This window comes from Abrus precatorius, unplaced genomic scaffold (genome assembly GCF_003935025.1).
Source record: "Abrus precatorius isolate BTA unplaced genomic scaffold, Abrus_2018 Scaffold2, whole genome shotgun sequence".
Lineage (NCBI taxonomy): Eukaryota > Viridiplantae > Streptophyta > Magnoliopsida > Fabales > Fabaceae > Abrus > Abrus precatorius.
Genome location: NW_020874362.1, coordinates 18,656,058 through 18,674,444, shown reverse-complemented (window position 1 = coordinate 18,674,444; position 18,387 = coordinate 18,656,058). Strand labels below are relative to the sequence as shown.

At 28.2% G+C, this 18,387-nt stretch overlaps 1 protein-coding gene across 2 annotated transcripts; it reads left to right on the top strand.

Annotated features, from left to right (window-relative positions):
• The first annotated feature begins 10,300 nt into the window (after window positions 1-10,300).
• On the top strand, window positions 10,301-17,448 carry LOC113860151 (2-oxoisovalerate dehydrogenase subunit beta 1, mitochondrial-like). 2 transcript variants are annotated; one of them, XM_027492816.1, is made up of 14 exons: window positions 10,301-10,557; window positions 10,724-11,004; window positions 11,996-12,107; window positions 12,248-12,283; window positions 12,403-12,462; window positions 12,537-12,594; window positions 12,685-12,782; window positions 13,728-13,817; window positions 13,911-13,979; window positions 14,085-14,171; window positions 15,919-16,014; window positions 16,096-16,173; window positions 16,853-16,939; window positions 17,045-17,448. In XM_027492816.1, exons 2-14 carry the CDS (start codon window positions 10,838-10,840, stop codon window positions 17,078-17,080), a joined length of 1,074 nt encoding a protein of 357 aa, XP_027348617.1. In that variant the 5' UTR covers window positions 10,301-10,557; window positions 10,724-10,837; the 3' UTR covers window positions 17,081-17,448. The 2 variants fall into 2 exon arrangements, with proteins under 2 accessions (XP_027348617.1, XP_027348618.1); XM_027492817.1 differs by lacking the exon at window positions 10,301-10,557 and having other exon boundaries at window positions 10,713-11,004; window positions 17,045-17,292.
• Window positions 17,449-18,387: the final 939 nt, after the last annotated feature.

Genomic DNA, 18,387 nt, shown 5'->3' with positions numbered 1-18,387 from the left:
AGCGTTCCAAAGAAGGCAAAATTTCAGAGTATTCTGCGTAACCACTTTTATCATTGAAAGTGGATGTTCCAGAGAGCCCTCAACTTGACAAGTTGTGCGTGACCACTTTTACTCATAAAAGTGATTACGCACAACACTTCGACCTCTTGCATTGCTACTCTTAATAGCAAAAGTGATAGTTCCAATTTCCAGAAACCACATGAGCGTCTGCGTGACCACTCTTATCAGCAAGAGTGACAACGCACAGAATCAGGATTTCTATAAATACATGTTGTAAGCTCAGAACTCGGGGTCTTCGGTTCATTTTCCATTTTTTCTGTTAGATTCTCGTTGGGAAAGAGTGAGTGAGAGGAGTGGGGTCGAACCTCGAAGCTTCAAGAAGAGGGATTGGATTGGAGCTCGTGGCTATGACTTTTCTGAGTTTTTTCTCTTCTTCTCCTTCTTTCTCTTTCTCTGTCACAATGTCTGTGTAATTCTTCATAATTAGGAGTTTATGGAACGCGAATTAATGTATTGATTTGATTCTTGCTTCTAAATTTTGAGTTTTTGGATTAATTGAGTTGTTAATTCTGCACTTTATGTGATCTTTGAATGGAAATTCATTTGATTAATCAAAGAGGAACATTTGCCAATGGAAATTGGATTTGATTCTCTGATCTGAATTAACAACTAGAATGAGGGGTTTCTTAGGGATAAGTACACTTAATTCTGCAATCCTACAGTTCTAAGTCTTAATGCAACATGAAATTGAACTTCACCTAAGGGATTAAGGGGGATTAGTGGATTGTTAGGGTCAATAGTTAAGGGATTAACCTTTGACTAGTTATATGTGAAACCGATTGTCAATTAACCAATTGCTCGAATATTCAGAAGTATAATTGAATTAATATTGACATTCTTGTGAAGTAAATTTCTAACTATTCTTCATTCTTATCTCATTTCATCACAACTTTCATATTCTGTTTTTACTGCAAGTTTAAGTCTTTGTATTGTTCTAGTTCATTGCTTTCCTATGTTACATACTTTCCAAATTCGTATGGCTCAAATGGTGATTGTTCTATGAATTGGTAATTGAATTCCTAATTTTCTGTGGAGATGATATTCTGATCTTAAATTTACTCATTACTTATTGCAATTCCTAGTGCACTTGCTAGTGTTCAGAGAATTTTAACAACATAAAGCATGCCACCTTCTAGTGAAAATTGAGCATAGATCATATTAGGCAGTGAAGAGTTGTAACTTGACACTTGAGCAGACTCGAAAAGAAAGGAAGCTTCAACTTTAGGAGCTTGATGATATACGCTTGCAAGCCTATGAGAACTCTAGAATGTATAAAGAGAAAGTCAGAAAATTCCATGACACAAAAATTCTGAGGAAGGAGTTCTCTATAGGACAAAAAGTGTTATTGTTTAACTCTCGTCTGAAACTGTTTGTAGGTAAGCTTCGATTTTGATGGATGGACCTTTTGTGATTACTAATGTTTTTCCCCATAGTGCAGTTGAAATTAAGGATGAAGCTACTGACAGAGTTTTCAAAGTTAATGGTCATCAGCTGAAACTATTCTAGTAAAGCAAACCTATGGAAAAGGCTCAAAACATAGTTGACGTATCCTTAGTGGAGCCTATTATGATGGAGGAAGTGTCTACATAGGCACTTGGAGCATTCTTTTCTCTTATTTTGTTTCTTTTCATTATACTTTCCTTTAGTTTTTAATGCATGCCTTGTCACTTTATTTGAACTGTTTTCATGTGTTTTTCATTTTCTATCCATTTCCACATTGCGGACAATGTTTGGGACAAGTGTGGAGGGAGTGTGTTAGTCTACACTTTTGTTTGCATTGGCTTAGAAATCTTGTTTTAGTTAGTATAGAGTCTTCCTTAGCATATTTTTCATTGGATTCCCTTGCCTTTAGATTTCATTTATGTGAGCAACTTTTTATTTGTCATTCTTAGTTGAGATTTTCATAACATGATAGATTTGTTTCTTGCATTTGAGTTTAGCTAGTTTTTCATGATAATTAGATTTTCGATCAATGATTGGTAGAATAATTACCTTAGTAAGATTTGAGCTTATTTTCTTTCTTGTGTGATTCACTCATGTCTATAGGTATTCTAGAACATAACTTGACTCTTTTTGAGATTATTTGTTCACATGCACTTTTGATATGATTTAGGCCTCCTTTCACATTTTAGCTACTTAGCCAAATTTACTCACCTTGCATTTATTCCACTTGTTTACCCCTTTGAGCCTTGTTAACCCTTTCTTGATGATTTTGCAGCTCATTACAAGCCATGTAACCTGAAAAACCATGATTCACCCAACCTTGGAGATTAGATGAGCTTTGGAATTGTTTTGGGAGTTGGTTAAAAATAAGTGTGGGGGTATTATGTTACAATGTGCCTTATTTGAGAAAATTTTGATGCATTATCATTGAAAAAGTAGCTTGAAACAAAAAGCTGTGTATATAGTTAAAAAAAATAAAACATAATTTTAGTTGTTGAATTTTAGGTATCTTTCTACTTGTTTTTAACTCATTCCTCATTGCCTTTCTTTCTCTTGGTTTTTAGCTTTGTATACCTTTTTTCATCCCACCTTTCCCTAGCCATATTACAAGCTTAATAAAAGTCCTATTGATCTTTTGATGCATGTGTTTCAAATAGTGGAAATTAGAAGCTCTTCAAGCCTACGATTGTGCTTACTTTCATGATGTGCTTTGAGTGAAAATGCTAACCTATACACTTGAGAGAATGAGTGATACACATATCCCTGAGAGAATTTTTGCCAATTGTGATCCATGATTTAATTAGATTGAAGTTCTTCTTTATTTTTATGTTTGGAACATATTCTTGATTGTTTTTTATTCTTTCATGCTTTGATTGATGAATTCATTTTCTTTCTTGCCCACATCACTTTCAATTTAGGATCCATTGAAAAATTTTGCTTTGTTTTATTTTGTTTTGTTGTCTTTTCTTTTCTTTTGCTTGGGAGTGCAAAAGCTTAAGTGTAGGAGTATTTGAAGACTCGTATTTTGTACTCATATTTATAGTCTTATTACATTTTCTAAAATACCTTTGCCTTTTTTATTTCTTTCATTTAGCATGTTTTTGCATTAAATTGGAGTTTTTATAAATACTTATTATCTTTATTTTATATTTCATATTTTTCTCTATTCTGACCTTTGTCTACTATTTTGGCCATAACCTTTTTCGTAGATATCCTTTTTGACTGATTTTTTTTGTAATGGATTCATGACTTCTTGGGCTTCAATTTGGACATATGGATTGTGCTGTTTGGATTTTTGAAATTCAGACTTAAAACATAACTTTTATAGTTAGGGTTTTTATTGTAATTACTTACGGCACAGCCTTGGCCCATTTATTTCCGTCTCATTTAAGACCAGTATATATAGGGGTCAAAAGGTTGATTTTAAAATTTGTTCTCTTTTCATAATTTCATTTTTGTAAGACTTTTCTACTTTTGAGAGAAAACCTTTCTTCGTTATCATTTACTTGCCTCTTTTTAGATTTCGCAAAAAAATTCAATTTTTGATTTTGCTGCGATTTTCAATTTTTCTTTTCTCACATGGTTGAATCTCGAGTCATCTCATCTCAAGCGTGGATTACGAGACTAATTGATCGCTCTGAGTTTGTCTTTTCACTTTCTCGCAATTCTTGATGAAGATTTATGCATGGATAATTTGATTAAATTTGATTTGTATTCTTCAGTATAAGATTGATTGATTGATTTCTTTTGCATTTGAGATTTAGGCAAATTCAGTATAGTAATCCTAGTTCGTGTCTGTGATTCTTGGTTTTAATTCGTGTTCATTTTAATTGTTTTAATTTGTGTTCATTTTAATTGATTTAATTCATGTTTGTTTTAATTTGCATTCGTTTTAATCTGCGTTTTTCTTTCAATTTGTTTTCATTTTCTAGGTTTCAATTCGTTTCTGTTTTATGGGTTTTAATTCATTTTCATTTTTTGGGTTTCAATTTACTGATTTAATTCAATTTCAATTTAATTGTTGATTTACTGCATTTTTCAGGATTCTTGCAAATTAATTTCTATTGCCAATTCATATTTTTGGTTGTCATTGTTTTTTATTCACATTAATGCATTTCAATTTCAATTTATGTTTCTATTTAAATTCTTAAAAACTACAAAACCCCCCAATCTAACCACTGTTGTATGTTTAAAACTGGAAACATAATGAATTTGTGTCCTTGTGAGATAACCTAGGTTTGCTCTATATTGCAAAATTATTTAAGGAATCTAATTAACCATTATGACGTGATTGTCACTGTGCAACATGCCAAAAATCAATCTCCCTAAGAAATGGTTCCATTCTTGAATCTAGAGCAACCATCATATTATAATACATACTTTTCAAAATTTGAGGTTTCTATATAATAACAAAATAAATTATCATAATTATTAATATCATAGAATTTTATTTACATTCCTCAATATAATAATTATAATTATAACAACCAATTCAAATTAATTTACAATATAATAATTAACATTTACACATCTTTCTAAATATATAATTACAAAATTAATAATACATTAAATTAAATACAAAAATATTTAATTATAATTTAACTAAATATATTTAAAAATTAATTTACCTGTATTAATAGCTTGCTTGCAATATTATCAATAAAATTAAGTCGATATAGATTGTTATCCATCTTCCTCCGTTGTCTTTGTTGTCTCTATTTTTCTCTGATCTCACTCTCTCTGGTCTCGATTCTCTCTCTAGTTTGGTGTGTAAAATTAGTCAATTTTAATAGTTTTTCCTTTACACTGCAAGTTGACTTTAATCGACTTCTTTGCACCCAGAAATGAGCAGCGAAAGTCGAGTTCAATTGACTCCTTTGGAGCAGGAAAGTTGATTTTAATTGACTTCAATGGAGTACGAAAGTCGACTTTAATCGACTTCTTATGGCCAAAACGATAATCAACTTTAATCGAGATCTGTAATGTTCAAAAACCATTTTCAATCGACTTTGGAGTACCAATTTTAGGACATATGTGTAAAACAATATTTTGTGCGACACGTGTAATTTTGCATTGAAAAAGTTGTATTTCTGTCAAAAACCCTCATATTTAAAACACATAAAGGTACCCAGTAATTATCTATTACATTAAATAATTATTTATTATTCATAAAACCATCTTTTCCTATTTAGACATAAAAGTTTACTAATTAACTAGTAAATATGCTTGTTGCACTGATTTATTTTATTTTAATTAAATAAATTTATTTTGAAATAATATATATAATAAAAAATTATTATATTAAATATAATTACACTCAGAAAGATTATGAAATATTTCTCTATACACAACATTTTTTGTATATCCTATATATTTGTTATCATTTTCAATAATAAGAATTTTATTTTTTTTATTAACATTATTCTAGACAATACAATGTATAACTGACCATGACTAAATAGAGATTTTGTCAAATATAATCCAACATAATTTAATGATTATCCTTGACTTTTGTTTATTGTCATTGCATAACCTACTTTTATTGAAAATATTTTTTTTCTTAAAAGAAAAAGTCACTTATAGTTACTTGCCATCAAAACTAAACGCAAAATAAGTATTTTGGCATCAATGTTGTTTCTTGTAATTATTTTTGCTTTAATTATCCACTCTCCTAAACGCATGATTAGAGGTCTTGTTCTATTGTACATTCCTAATACGAGATTGATATTCTTAGGTAGCATAATTGACATTTTTTCTTTGAGTTGCAAGCAATGGAAGAATCCATTAAATTTAAAGTATTCCTGAATTATACGAGATATATAAGCTTTTGTGATTTTATCAGTTATTTTGTCAATTTCATCAAAGCTTCTATAATATTTTGTTGATGTTTATAATATAAATATCATTAACAATATCATTTAAAGTAGTAAGCACAACTCTCTCTTGAAAATTATACTATAGATTATACTAAATTAACACAATTAATAAATGTATATTATACTACATTTAAAGGAATAAACTATAGATTATACTAAATTAATTAATAAAATAATTTAAATATGTAAACATATTTTTTTATTAGAAATTTAACTTAACAATATGTAATATAAACTAATAATTTTATAAATGTAGTTTTTTTTAATTCAAATTACATTTTATTATTTGAAGTCTATATTAAAATATAGATTATATTAAGCTTGTTTTTCTTGTTTTTAAAATATATAAACTTGTTTTTATTAGAAATTTAGTTTAACAATATATAATATAAACTAATAATTTTATAAGTGTAGTTTTTATAATTCAAAAATATATTTTAGTGTTTGAAGTACATATTAGAATATAAATTATATTAAACTAATTAATAAAATAATTTAAATTAATAGCACTTAAAATTAAATATAACTTAAAGTAAAGATATAGTTTTGTTTTCAATTAAAATTTAACTCAAGAAATTTATAAATATTTCTTTTTCTTAATTAATTATTATTTTTTTATTAACTCACACAAATTTTGTTATTGTATTTTTAACATAATATAACAATTAATTTTAATAAATTTTTCTTGAATACAATTCAAAGATAATAAGTATGAATTAGATATAATTTTAATTTGTAAATTGTAAAAAATATTATAATTAATTTTAATAAACGATAATTTAAGATAATTTATAGTATGAATATTTATGTTACTATTTGTAATCTAATATAACCATAAATTTTAATAAGAATTCTTTAAATACAATTCAAAGATAACAAATATAAATAAAATATAATTTTAATCTATAAATTACGTTTTAAATTTTAATACATCAAATATTAAGTAGTAGGAGTCACATATATAAAAATGACTTTTATACATTTTGAAATTTAATGCATAGAATAATAAGTAATTATAAGTAATTTTACATATAAAAATATAGATAGATAGATGATTACATTAAAAATATAATATTCTATAAAACTTTAACACTAAAGACATGTTACATGTAATAGATAACTTAACTAAATTAACGGTAGAAAAATATGAGCATGTAAACACGTTTTTTTAAAATATTATAAATATACTACATCAATATTTAACTTGTAAGATATTCATTTCTTTTCACGTACTTCTAATTTGAAGCGATTACCTAAAATACTAGAAAGTTAACGTAGAACTGAAGGCTATGTATAACATACAGTACTTCTATCATTAAGTTTCTAATCTCTAGGATCATATTTAAAACTTTAAAAATGTACTTCCATGGCCAGTTATCGTGTTATACATTTATAATTAAAATGTAACTTATTACTTAAAGGATTGATTTTAAAGATTAATGTGAAAATAATTTTTTTAAATCTTTAAATATAAATATAAATTTATTATATTTTGGAAGGTCATTACATACCCCTCAACGAGGAATTGTAGAATTTACCATCAAAATAAAAACTTATATAAGCTTTAAGCTGTTCTACTCTATATACATATTTTATTATCAACTAACTGTATAATCATTATTTTATAAAATTTATTGTAATTTTTATTTGATTATATATGTGTGTATATATATATAATATTAGTTTTAAGTGTAAATTTAGGGGTTAATTATGGTAACTAAATTTCTATAACTTTTTTCTTCATTTTAATTAAAAATATAAAATGTTAGATAATTTAAATTCATGTGTATATTTTACTTTTTATAATAAATAATGAAGAATTATTTATTTAACAACAAAAATTTCAATTAAAAACTTATAATTATGTTCTAACGTTTATTTATGCGTATTAAGATATGGTTGAAATTTTTTATGAGTTACATAAGAATATTTATATTATATTGAATGAAAATTATATATATATATATATATATAATTATATTAATAATAAATTATTAACATAAATAATAACGCAATCATATTTATTTTCTGAATTTTTATTTTTATAATGTATTTGTAAATATTATCAGAGTTTAATTTTGATATACTATTATATAATTTTTAAGTTAAATTATAAATTTAATTTTTATATGACACTTTTTTAATTTAGTCTTCACACATAAAAAAGTTACAATTTAGTTTTATATAAATAAATATTTTTAAAGTTCTCATTATATTTTAATACACGTTAATGATATTCATAGAAGAACAAAAACGTAAATAATTATTTATTTATTTGTATTCATCCTTTAACTTTTAAAAATATTTAGTATAATTTTTTAACTTTCCAATATAATTCATTAAGATTATTTATACATTTTTTTTTCAAATTATTATTTTTTCATCCTTAACTTTTAAAAAAATCAAATGAATACTCTAACTTTCAATGATTCAATTTTGTTTATAAATTTCACTATCAACGTATTTTATAAATTTAATTTTTAAATTTTTACTTTTTTTTAATTTTTTATATTGATTATACATTTTTTACTCGTATAAAATACAGATATACATTTTAGTTAAAGGGTGTGTTTGGCTAAACTAAGGAATACGCTAACAAAAAGCTAAATTGTAATTGATAATTGTAAAATGACATATAAGAGTATTATTAATTTTTAGTTCAAATTTTAAAATTAATAGTTAATATTTTTAAAAATTATAAATATTTTACTTTATTATTTTTTTAAAATATTTATATTAAATAAAATGATACAATATAAATTAATTTATATATTTTTAATATTTTATATTGTCAAAAGGTAAAATTTAATGATTTAATTATATTTTAATAAAATTTACTGATAAAATAAATGTGAAAGAAGTAAACATATTAAGGTTTTAAAAATAAAAGGAATAAAATAAAAAGTTATTTAAAATAATAAAGACAAAAAAAATAAAATTGCTTTCGACTAGTAACGTTAAATAGTATTTTTAGATATGTAAATTAGACTAGCACTAAAGATAATATTTGTAATTATATATTTAAACTATCTTATCAACAATAATTATTTTTATTAAATAAGTTTTTAGTTAGCAAAATAAGTTTGAAACTAATCAAAATACTCTATAAAACCGTGAAAAATAAATATTTATATAATACGAGATAAAAAAAATTATCATAAATTTATTTAATTTTTAAATCATGATATAAATATTAAATCGATCATAAATTTTAAAAATTTATTAATTTTATTTGAAATTATTTTCTAAAAATTTTATAGTTTTTCTTATCATAAATATAAATTATACAGCTCTAATTTTTTTTTTATAAATATCTTAGTAAAATTAATTTTTATATTTTTATTTTGTTTTTTTTTCAAACTTATTTTTATTGTAATTATAGATTTATGATTTTTCAAAATTAAACTGATGTAAAATTAATGATTTTTTAAATAGATTAATTTTTAAATAATAAAAAAAAAATACTTCAATTAAATCTTAATAATATAATGCCATCACTTAAAATATCCTAACAATTAGGAGCAGAAAAGAATTAAACTAATTTTTTTAAAAAAATTACAAAGCATAAAAACCTAAAAAATATTTTTAAATTTTTATATAAGTTTGTGCTTCAAACTCTTTTTTCTAGGAGTTTTATAAAATAGTTATATATTTTATGAAAAAATATACTTTTTCAAAATTTAAAACTTAAAAGACAAAAAAAAAAAAAAAACTTGAAAGACACAAAATTTAAAACTTGAAAGGCTATTCGTATTAATATAAATCACATTGGTCTTGATTGGCACGACTATATTCATGTACATATGTCAATTTAGGATGATGCGAGTTATATGTAAATTACAAAATTGTCACACTCTTGTACAAATTATATATTAATAAAAAATATATTTGAGATTTTATTATAATAAAATATATTTAAACTTTCTTATTTATTTATTTTAAAATATAAAAATTCCATAACTTATATCATAGATTTAATAATAAAATAAAGCAAAATAACATAGACTATAATAATTTATAAATTTATTTTAAATATACAAACGATATAAATTACCTTATTTTTTAATAATAAAATTTGATATTAATAATATTATTTATTTTTATAGTAAATAATATAAAAATTACATTTATAAAATATTTTAACTAATTAATAGTGCAATTTTGTACATTAATAAGATTAAAATATAATTTTATACTAAAATTATTAAAATAAATTAATATGAAACACATGAATCAAAGATACCGGGGTATAAAAAAATAATTAAAAATTATAAAAATCATAAATTGTTTTTATAATAAGAGTTTATTAAGGTCGTTGCTGAGCTCACAAGTCTTTCGATATTTATTTATTTATATTTTTAAAATAAAAAAGTTAACTTACTTTTTAGTATTAAAATACATTTTTCTTTTCCAACAATAGCAGGTGATTAGGAGAGATAAAGGTTGCTGTGCTGGATAGAGACGATGACTCAAACACAAACCAGACCTTATCTGTTTTATATTATTTTTTAACTCCAATTCTCGAAACCAAGTTTGGAAGCGTTAATGTGATGAATGTTTGGATTTGTTCCTTTTCGTTCACTGATCCTAATTGGAAAAACCATTAAGAGAACAGTTCTACCAACGGTTGAGTTAGGCATTCATCGCTCCTCACTTCTTCCGCAAATCTTACAACAAAGTGAGACAATTTTCAATTTGAGATTTTACCCCTTCTTTTAGAACCGTAGAATGTCCAAATAAGTCTCCTCTCAATCTATTTATTTATTTATTTATTTTTATTTTATTTGTTTTCATCTTTCCTTACATGCAAAACTCTTGAACTTGTTGTTGTCTCAACTTAAAAGCCACAAATCTGGGACACAGCCAAGGTTCAGAAGTTGAAGAGTTGAAGAGAAAAAGGAAGAGCCTGATAAGTTCAAGTTCATATCCATTTTGGGTATCTCACATCATCGATAGACATGTCAAAGTGTGTGAGCAAGTTTGGAAGATGGGTCTCTTTGGTTTCACAGAGGGGATTTTCCACCACCTCAGTTGAAAAGGGTGCTTCCGAGAAAGGTCTGAAACAGGTGAACCTCTGTTCTGCAATTAATCAGGCTCTTCACATTGCCTTGGACAATGATCCACGGTGGGTCTCATTATTTATTTATGTTGCTTTATCCTATACTTGTAGACACAAACACAACAAAACTTTAAATCTTATTACCCTTCAATTTACTTGTTTTATCATTAACGACGATTTATCACTGTTCCTAACCGTATTGAGTTGTTGACTCATCATTTGGTTTTCCCCTTGTCTTCTGGAGGTTTTTTTTTTTTATAAATTTCAAGTTACTGTAACTAATAAATCATTTAGTTTTTGCAATTTTCTTTCTTTTGGTGTGTATCACTTTCATCGTGCCCCTTTAAGTTTGAAAAGTGACAGGGAGTTCCAACCGTGGAATCTCATACAAAAATAGAAAAGAAGTTAGAGTGGGAGAGTGGGGGAAAAAGAAGTCTCGAATTGTAGTATCTAACATCATTTCAGCATACATTCAATTCCTTCAGTTTTCTTTTTTTTCTTTTAGTTCGAAGCATGATTTTTAGATTAGGGGCTTCGATTGAGGTAGTGGTTATGTAGGTCCTATACTTCTATGTAGAGAAACAGCAAATATTTATTTCTGTAAGTACTTCATTAGCTCTTCTTAATGCTCCCTTAATGAAGTTGTGAATAGTCTGATCTAAATTGATTTTTTATCACGACAGTTGCTCTTGGAAGCTCTGAATTTCAGCAGCTGAATGGACAAACTCTATTAAAGAGTATATATACATATATATATATATATATATATTTATGTATGTATGTATGTATGTATATATATATATACATGCATACATATGTATGTATGCATGTATATATATATATCAATCTCAATGGAGCTGTAGCAACTTTAATCTTTTTTTAATTCTGTTTCTTTTAAATTTTTAATATCAATTTGATTGACAAACTGAAATTGATATGAAATTTCTGTGTTACATGTTCAACTTTAACTTCTATCAATTACTCTATTATAAGTTGTTTTTGTATGACATAAATATCCTATGGACATCTCCTTATCTTCTCTTGCACTTCATCCTAGTGCTTATGTTTTTGGAGAGGATGTAAGCTTTGGTGGTGTCTTCCGTTGCACAACGGGATTAGCAGACCGATTTGGCAAAAGGAGGGTTTTCAATACTCCTCTCTGTGAGCAGGTATTTATTTATGTATTTCACATTGCCTTTGAGCTTCCACTTTTATTTCTCTCTTCCCATTCTCCCATGCAAAATAGATTTAGTTAAGAAGCACAATGAAATCATGAATCTAAAATCTTACGCTGAAATGGTATTCACAGGGTATTGTCGGCTTTGGCATTGGTCTAGCAGCCATGGTGAGTCAGAGGTTAAAATAATTCACTACTAGTTTTACCATCAAACCTTACTACAATCTGGTATAATAATTTCATTTCATAAATCTGAGTTTAACCCATTTATATATTTTACATGGCAGGGAAATCGAGCAATAGCAGAAATCCAGTTTGCAGATTACATATTTCCTGCTTTTGACCAGGCATGCTTTCTTCCCCATGGCTTGGTTTAGTCAGAGCTTCTTTTAATCAGTAATTGACCAATTTTGGTTTCCAGATTGTCAATGAAGCTGCTAAATTCAGATACCGGAGTGGGAATGAATTTAATTGTGGTGGTAAATTTCTTTCATTGCTTTAGTGTTGAAGTTTGGCTTTTCTCTACTTTCACTTGTTGGTTTAAAATTTTTTATGCATTCCTATTATAGGTTTAACAGTTAGAGCCCCTTATGGAGCTGTGGGCCATGGTGGGCATTACCACTCTCAATCCCCTGAGGCTTTCTTCTGCCATGTTCCTGGTATTAAAGTATGGCAGCCCTTACATATAGACTTCAGTCTGTTAATTAGAACCTTATTTTTCTGTACTTTTTATTGTGCCTGTTTTTCAAATAGTATAGGCCACCTACAATGTGCTGTTTAACAGTTCAATGACTATAAAATGTTTGAATTCTAAGCCTAATGAATTATGGCAAGAGTTGAAATCCATGTGTTTAATAAAATTCCAATTAAGAAGATTATCATGGTGGGGGAGTAATAGCAGTAAGTCATTGCAAAAGCATACTAGACTAAGTGCTTAAATTTCTGTAGCATCTGAAAAGATGGCAATTATTATTGTATAAATATATGAAAGTGGACTGTCATTTTGTAAGTAAAAAAGATGCTTTAATATTGCATTTTAACTAGCTGCATCAATACGAATAACTAATTAGGTGAGATTCTCACCAAGTCCACTAGGGGTCCTCGTATTGGGTTCATTTTAACAATCGGGGTACATATAAATTGTATCCTCCAACTTATGGGGAAACTTTAATGTCTATGTTATTTATATTAGGTTTTCTAGAATTTTGTATGTTGTAGTTGAGTAGTATACTTAATCCAGTAAAGCTCAATAGGTCCTGTTATCTTTCTTATTGAATAACAAACATTTTTTTATGTCAATCCTTTCCCTTTCATACCCATTGATTTAAATAATCCTTTCTGAAATATGTGGCTGTCTTTAGATTACATAAGAATTATAGCATTATAGCATTATAGCATATTACCCATTTCTCATAGAGGAACCAAATTTCTTTAACATTCTGTCCTTTTTACATAAGAGAAATGTTAGTAAAACACTCTTCTAAACGCATTCCTTAACACACTTCATGTGATTGATCAGCTTTTAAAAATGTCAAAGCACATCTTATAAATTGATAATTTTTTAAAATTGATCACATTTTCCCCCAATGCCTCATGAGAGTTTCTTATATAGGTGGTCATCCCCCGAAGTCCACAACAAGCAAAAGGGTTATTGCTATCTTGTATACGAGATCCAAATCCAGTAGTATTTTTTGAACCAAAGGTTGTGTTCTATCAGAGGAACCTGAATGAATTGTGAGTACAGATTTATAGTCCGTGGGTTTTTCAATTTTAATCATGGGATTCTTGGTTTCAGTTGCTTTATCGTTTGGCTGTGGAAGAAGTGCCAGAGGATGATTACATGTTGCCTTTATCTGAGGCAGAGGTACTCCATAAGTCATGCTAAATGAAAGAAGGAAAAGAAGTTGTGCATAAAACTATGGATACATTATTCTTTGTAATTTACTCGGATAAATTGAAATGCATTCAGGTAATTCGGCAAGGAAGTGATATTACGCTTGTTGGATGGGGAGCTCAATTATCTATCATGGAACAAGCTTGTCTTGATGCAGAAAAGGTAAGTGGATGTTGCTTTGCAACCGAATGTGCTTAAAACATGTATTCTGCAAATAATATCTGTCTTTACTTTTGGTTTTGGTGAGTGAGAGCAATAAGTCCATAATGAAAAATGTATATTATAGGAAAAGGAAGAGTGGGTCAGTGCATGTTAAGGCCCAACCTAGAGAAACAATCAGTTGACTCATAATTAGGAGGCATTTGCAAGGGATGGTTGTTATAAAGGTCAAAAGTTAGGAGAATTGCGGTGTCTTTTGTAAGTGAAAAAGTTTGTCTACGAGAGTTGCCAGGATCTCTCTAATATTTCTGGCATTATATGATAATAGTTGGCACCTACATTGGGTACAGGACCAGGTTCATTAGTAATACAATTCAATCTTTTTTCTCTTTCCTTGCTCTACCAGCGCAAGATTCTTGAAAGAAAACTGGTTCTTGGTTAGAAAATACTTGCTGTGCAATTAGTTGAAGCAAGAAGATTGTTTTGAACCAGGAGTTAGAGACACAATTTGATGAAATGAAACAAATGAGCAACATGAAAGAGATGATCCAAGTCTTAGGAAAGCTCAATCTAAACTTCTAATGATGGCAATGGAGGGAAAGGCTTAACCCAACATTCAAACTGGATAGGCTCTAATACCATATTAAGAAACTTGAGCCTAACTCACTCTTAAAATCTAGCTTATAAGAGGACTATCCAAGCCCTTATAAGGAGTATTATGGCTCTATTCCTAATCAATATGGGACATCTTAACATGGATAAATTGAATTAGTGACAAATTCCTTATGATATGGGTTGTAGGTTTGATGATGATAATTTTGATGTTTCTTTATTGGAAAGAGCTCAATTAAAATCAGTAGTATGAGAGAAGTTGTGGCAATTGTGATGGCTGTCCAAAAATGGCGGCACTATCTTATGGGGTGAGACATTTTATCATACTCACTGACCAAAGGAGTTTGAAGTTTCTAACTAAATGATCAACGTGTAATAAGTGAGGAGCAATTTAAGTGGAGATCCAAGCTACTTGGCTTTGATTTTGAAATACAGTATAAACCTAGAAGTCATAACAAAGTGGCTGATGCTTTATGTAGGCAAATGACATATGTTGCCATTTCTAAAGTTTTGTGTGACAAATGGGATAGCTTGGAGACAGAAACACACAAAGATATCAAGTTGCAGAAGATATTTCACGGATATACACCAAAGGAAAGCAGGAAAATAATTAATTATGTTCCATCTTTCATGGTCGTTCCTCTCTTCCAGAGGAAATTGTGACTTGAGTAATGTGGCTTGAATTGGAATCATCATCTTATCAAATTTTCCACCCTACCAAATATATGTATCATGATTTCCATTATATGAACCCAGAATGCAGTTGTCAATGCCATGCACCAAACTAGTTATGATACTGAGTTTTCTGTTAGAGACTAATATTTTGTATTATACTTGTGCTTGACTTAATTCATTAGTATAACTACATATATTGTGAGTCTAACTAAAACTAGTAAGAGCATTTAATAACTGGTTCTCCTGTCTTATTTTCTAATGACTTTGTAAGTATTCTTTTAACTTGGTGGCTGTTCATAATTTATTCGATTACTTCAGAACAAAATCATAATACTTCTGTAAAAGGAAATTTATGTTAATTCCCATTTCTATGATAATATATTACCTGTTTGACAACTCAATTTGTATCTAGAAATCTAGATATTCATCTCAATTGAAATTGTGATATTATGAAATTCTGCAGGAGGGAATTTCTTGTGAATTAATAGATCTGAAGACACTAATTCCTTGGGACAAGGAAACACTAGAGGCCTCAGTTAATAAGACCGGAAAACTGCTTGTGAGTATAATATATTTTATAGAATAAAACTATAACCCGGTTTGGTATTACCTTACAATATGCATTGAATGAACTTTGTAGATTAGTCATGAAGCTCCTGTAACTGGAGGTTTTGGTGCTGAAATCTCAGCTTCCATTGTTGAGCGCTGCTTCTCAAGGGTATGCTCCAACCTTTAGTTCATAACTTCATGTACCAATTCTTTAAGCCAGTGTGGCATTGATTCCAATAGGCTTTTTTTTGAGAGACTTTTATTGTTATTCCCACCACAGATGTTTAAACAGACAAATACACGAGAATTTTGTTTTTTGGGAGGTGGGTGGTGGAGGGGGTTTGAAAGTTGGAGTCACTAATTTGAATGATTCAGTATATCTATATAAAACTTGGGTTACAGGAGCATACAACAAATGTAAGCCCAGACCATAGGAATATTCTAATCTACAGATTTTCCTCTTTCTATTCTCAACAACAAAAGGGTAATGTTCATCATTAGCCTTCTCAGCAAGCTTTCAAGTAAAAGTCACAAAATTTACCACAGCTAAACTGGAAAAGTAACAGAAAAAACTTTACCAGAGTCGAGAAATATAGTCACTAAAGGCTTCCTGTGACAAGAAACCCCTTAACAAAAAGAAAACCCTGGAGCATCAAAGCCTCCAGAATGAACAATTGGACCCCAAAACACCGAAACACCTAGAGGGATAAAAGGTTTATTTATTGTTAGAGTAAAAACTGCTCGTACTTCTGATTCAATGAGAACTTCAATGAAATGGTTATATATATGCCTTTAATCAATTTCAACCTGGACATTTCTCAATCCTGTCTTTCTATTTTGTGTTACAGTTAGAGGCTCCTGTAGCAAGAATTTGCGGTCTGGACACTCCTTTTCCTTTGGTTTTTGAACCTTTCTACATGCCAACCAAAAATAAGGTAACCTGTTTGTTTTCCTGATTTATTATTAATTTATTTATTTGTATGCCTCGTGGCGAAGAGCTGTCTTGACTGATACAAGCTTCTGTCACTCATCTAATGCAGATATTGGATGCAATTAAATCAACTGTGAATTACTAATCATCTTAATTCCCATTTTTTGGCCACTTATATGATCTTGATGCCATCATCGTAACAATCATGTTCATGGCTAGTGAAGTGTTAGTGTATTGAGACCTTGGAGTTAGGAGTTTCTCCAAATGTGTAAAATAGCACATGTAATACTTTTAACTTTCGTCTACAGTGCCCTTTTTGCTGAGATACGCAAAATATTTGAAGGGATTGATCTCCGCTAGTAAATCTCCTATAATAAATAACCCTTTCCCTTAATCCGTCAATTTGATGACTCAAACAAAACAGTAATGGAGGGGAGGGGTAGACAAATTGTAGAATTCGACAATAACATTTGGTATATCTTATCTCATTTTAAAATGTTCACATGATCAAACTTACATCAAATCTCAGATAATATAACTAGTCACAATAAGTGTTCACTGATATAGCTGGATACATATTTGAAAAACGTAAGATGTTCATAATTTGGATGTGATTAGTACTCTGCATAAGTCTGCGTAGGTGATCTTTTGGCCGAGTAAAATATCACAGTAGTGTTAAATATACACTTGCTAGTCAACTTAGTCACTAAAATATAAAAAAATATTATTCTTTATTTTTGTAATTTCAATGACTACAATATCCGTTGTTTAGTAACATCAGGAATTAAATTAAAATAAATATTATTTAATATTTCGACAATTAAATTGATCTAAACTACTGAATTCTATATAATTATGTGAATACTACTAATTACATGGAGTTTGATACTAGTGTTAAAATGTTTCACATTTATTAAGAATAGAGACAGAATATTATTTATAAGAACTTGGGTAATCCTACTAGCAGATAACTTTTAGGAGGGAGTTAAAGTGGACCAAAGAGAAGTTCCTAGAAGCATAGGAGCATAACCAACCAACCTACACCAAAAACCCAGCCAAATAAGGTAAGGGTGGAAATTATTACACATAACCTATAGGTATGCATGCTAAATGAATTAGTTTGAGAATATATAGAGTCTTTTATTCCTTTATTTCATTAAGAATTACTAAAATATGGATTGAAAATTTTGGATTGTGTTAAGTAATGATTTTAATTAATTTTTCAAAAGAAATAAGATGTACACAAATTGAATAGGGACAAACCCCTAAGCACATGCCTGTGATGCTTCAAAATTACTCAAAGTTGATAAGAGAAAAGAAAATTGGTTTGTCGTAATTTACTCTGTAACTGGAAAAAAAAATTATTGTTTAAACAAGACTTAAAAGGGAGGGGGAGATTTTTATTCTAGTTGATTTTATTTATTGTCATTATTTTTATATTTTTATTACCTA

What these genes read in the sequence shown, in the direction of transcription:
- LOC113860151 (XM_027492816.1), top strand. Translation starts at nt 10,838, where the DNA reads ATGTCAAAGTGTGTGAGCAAGTTTGGAAGATGGGTCTCTTTGGTTTCA. An exon ending in GCCTTGGACAATGATCCACG is followed by an intron (nt 11,005 to 11,995) that starts GTGGGTCTCATT and finishes ACTTCATCCTAG; the next exon opens with TGCTTATGTTTTTGGAGAGG. An exon ending in ACATGCCAACCAAAAATAAG is followed by an intron (nt 16,940 to 17,044) that starts GTAACCTGTTTG and finishes CATCTAATGCAG; the next exon opens with ATATTGGATGCAATTAAATC.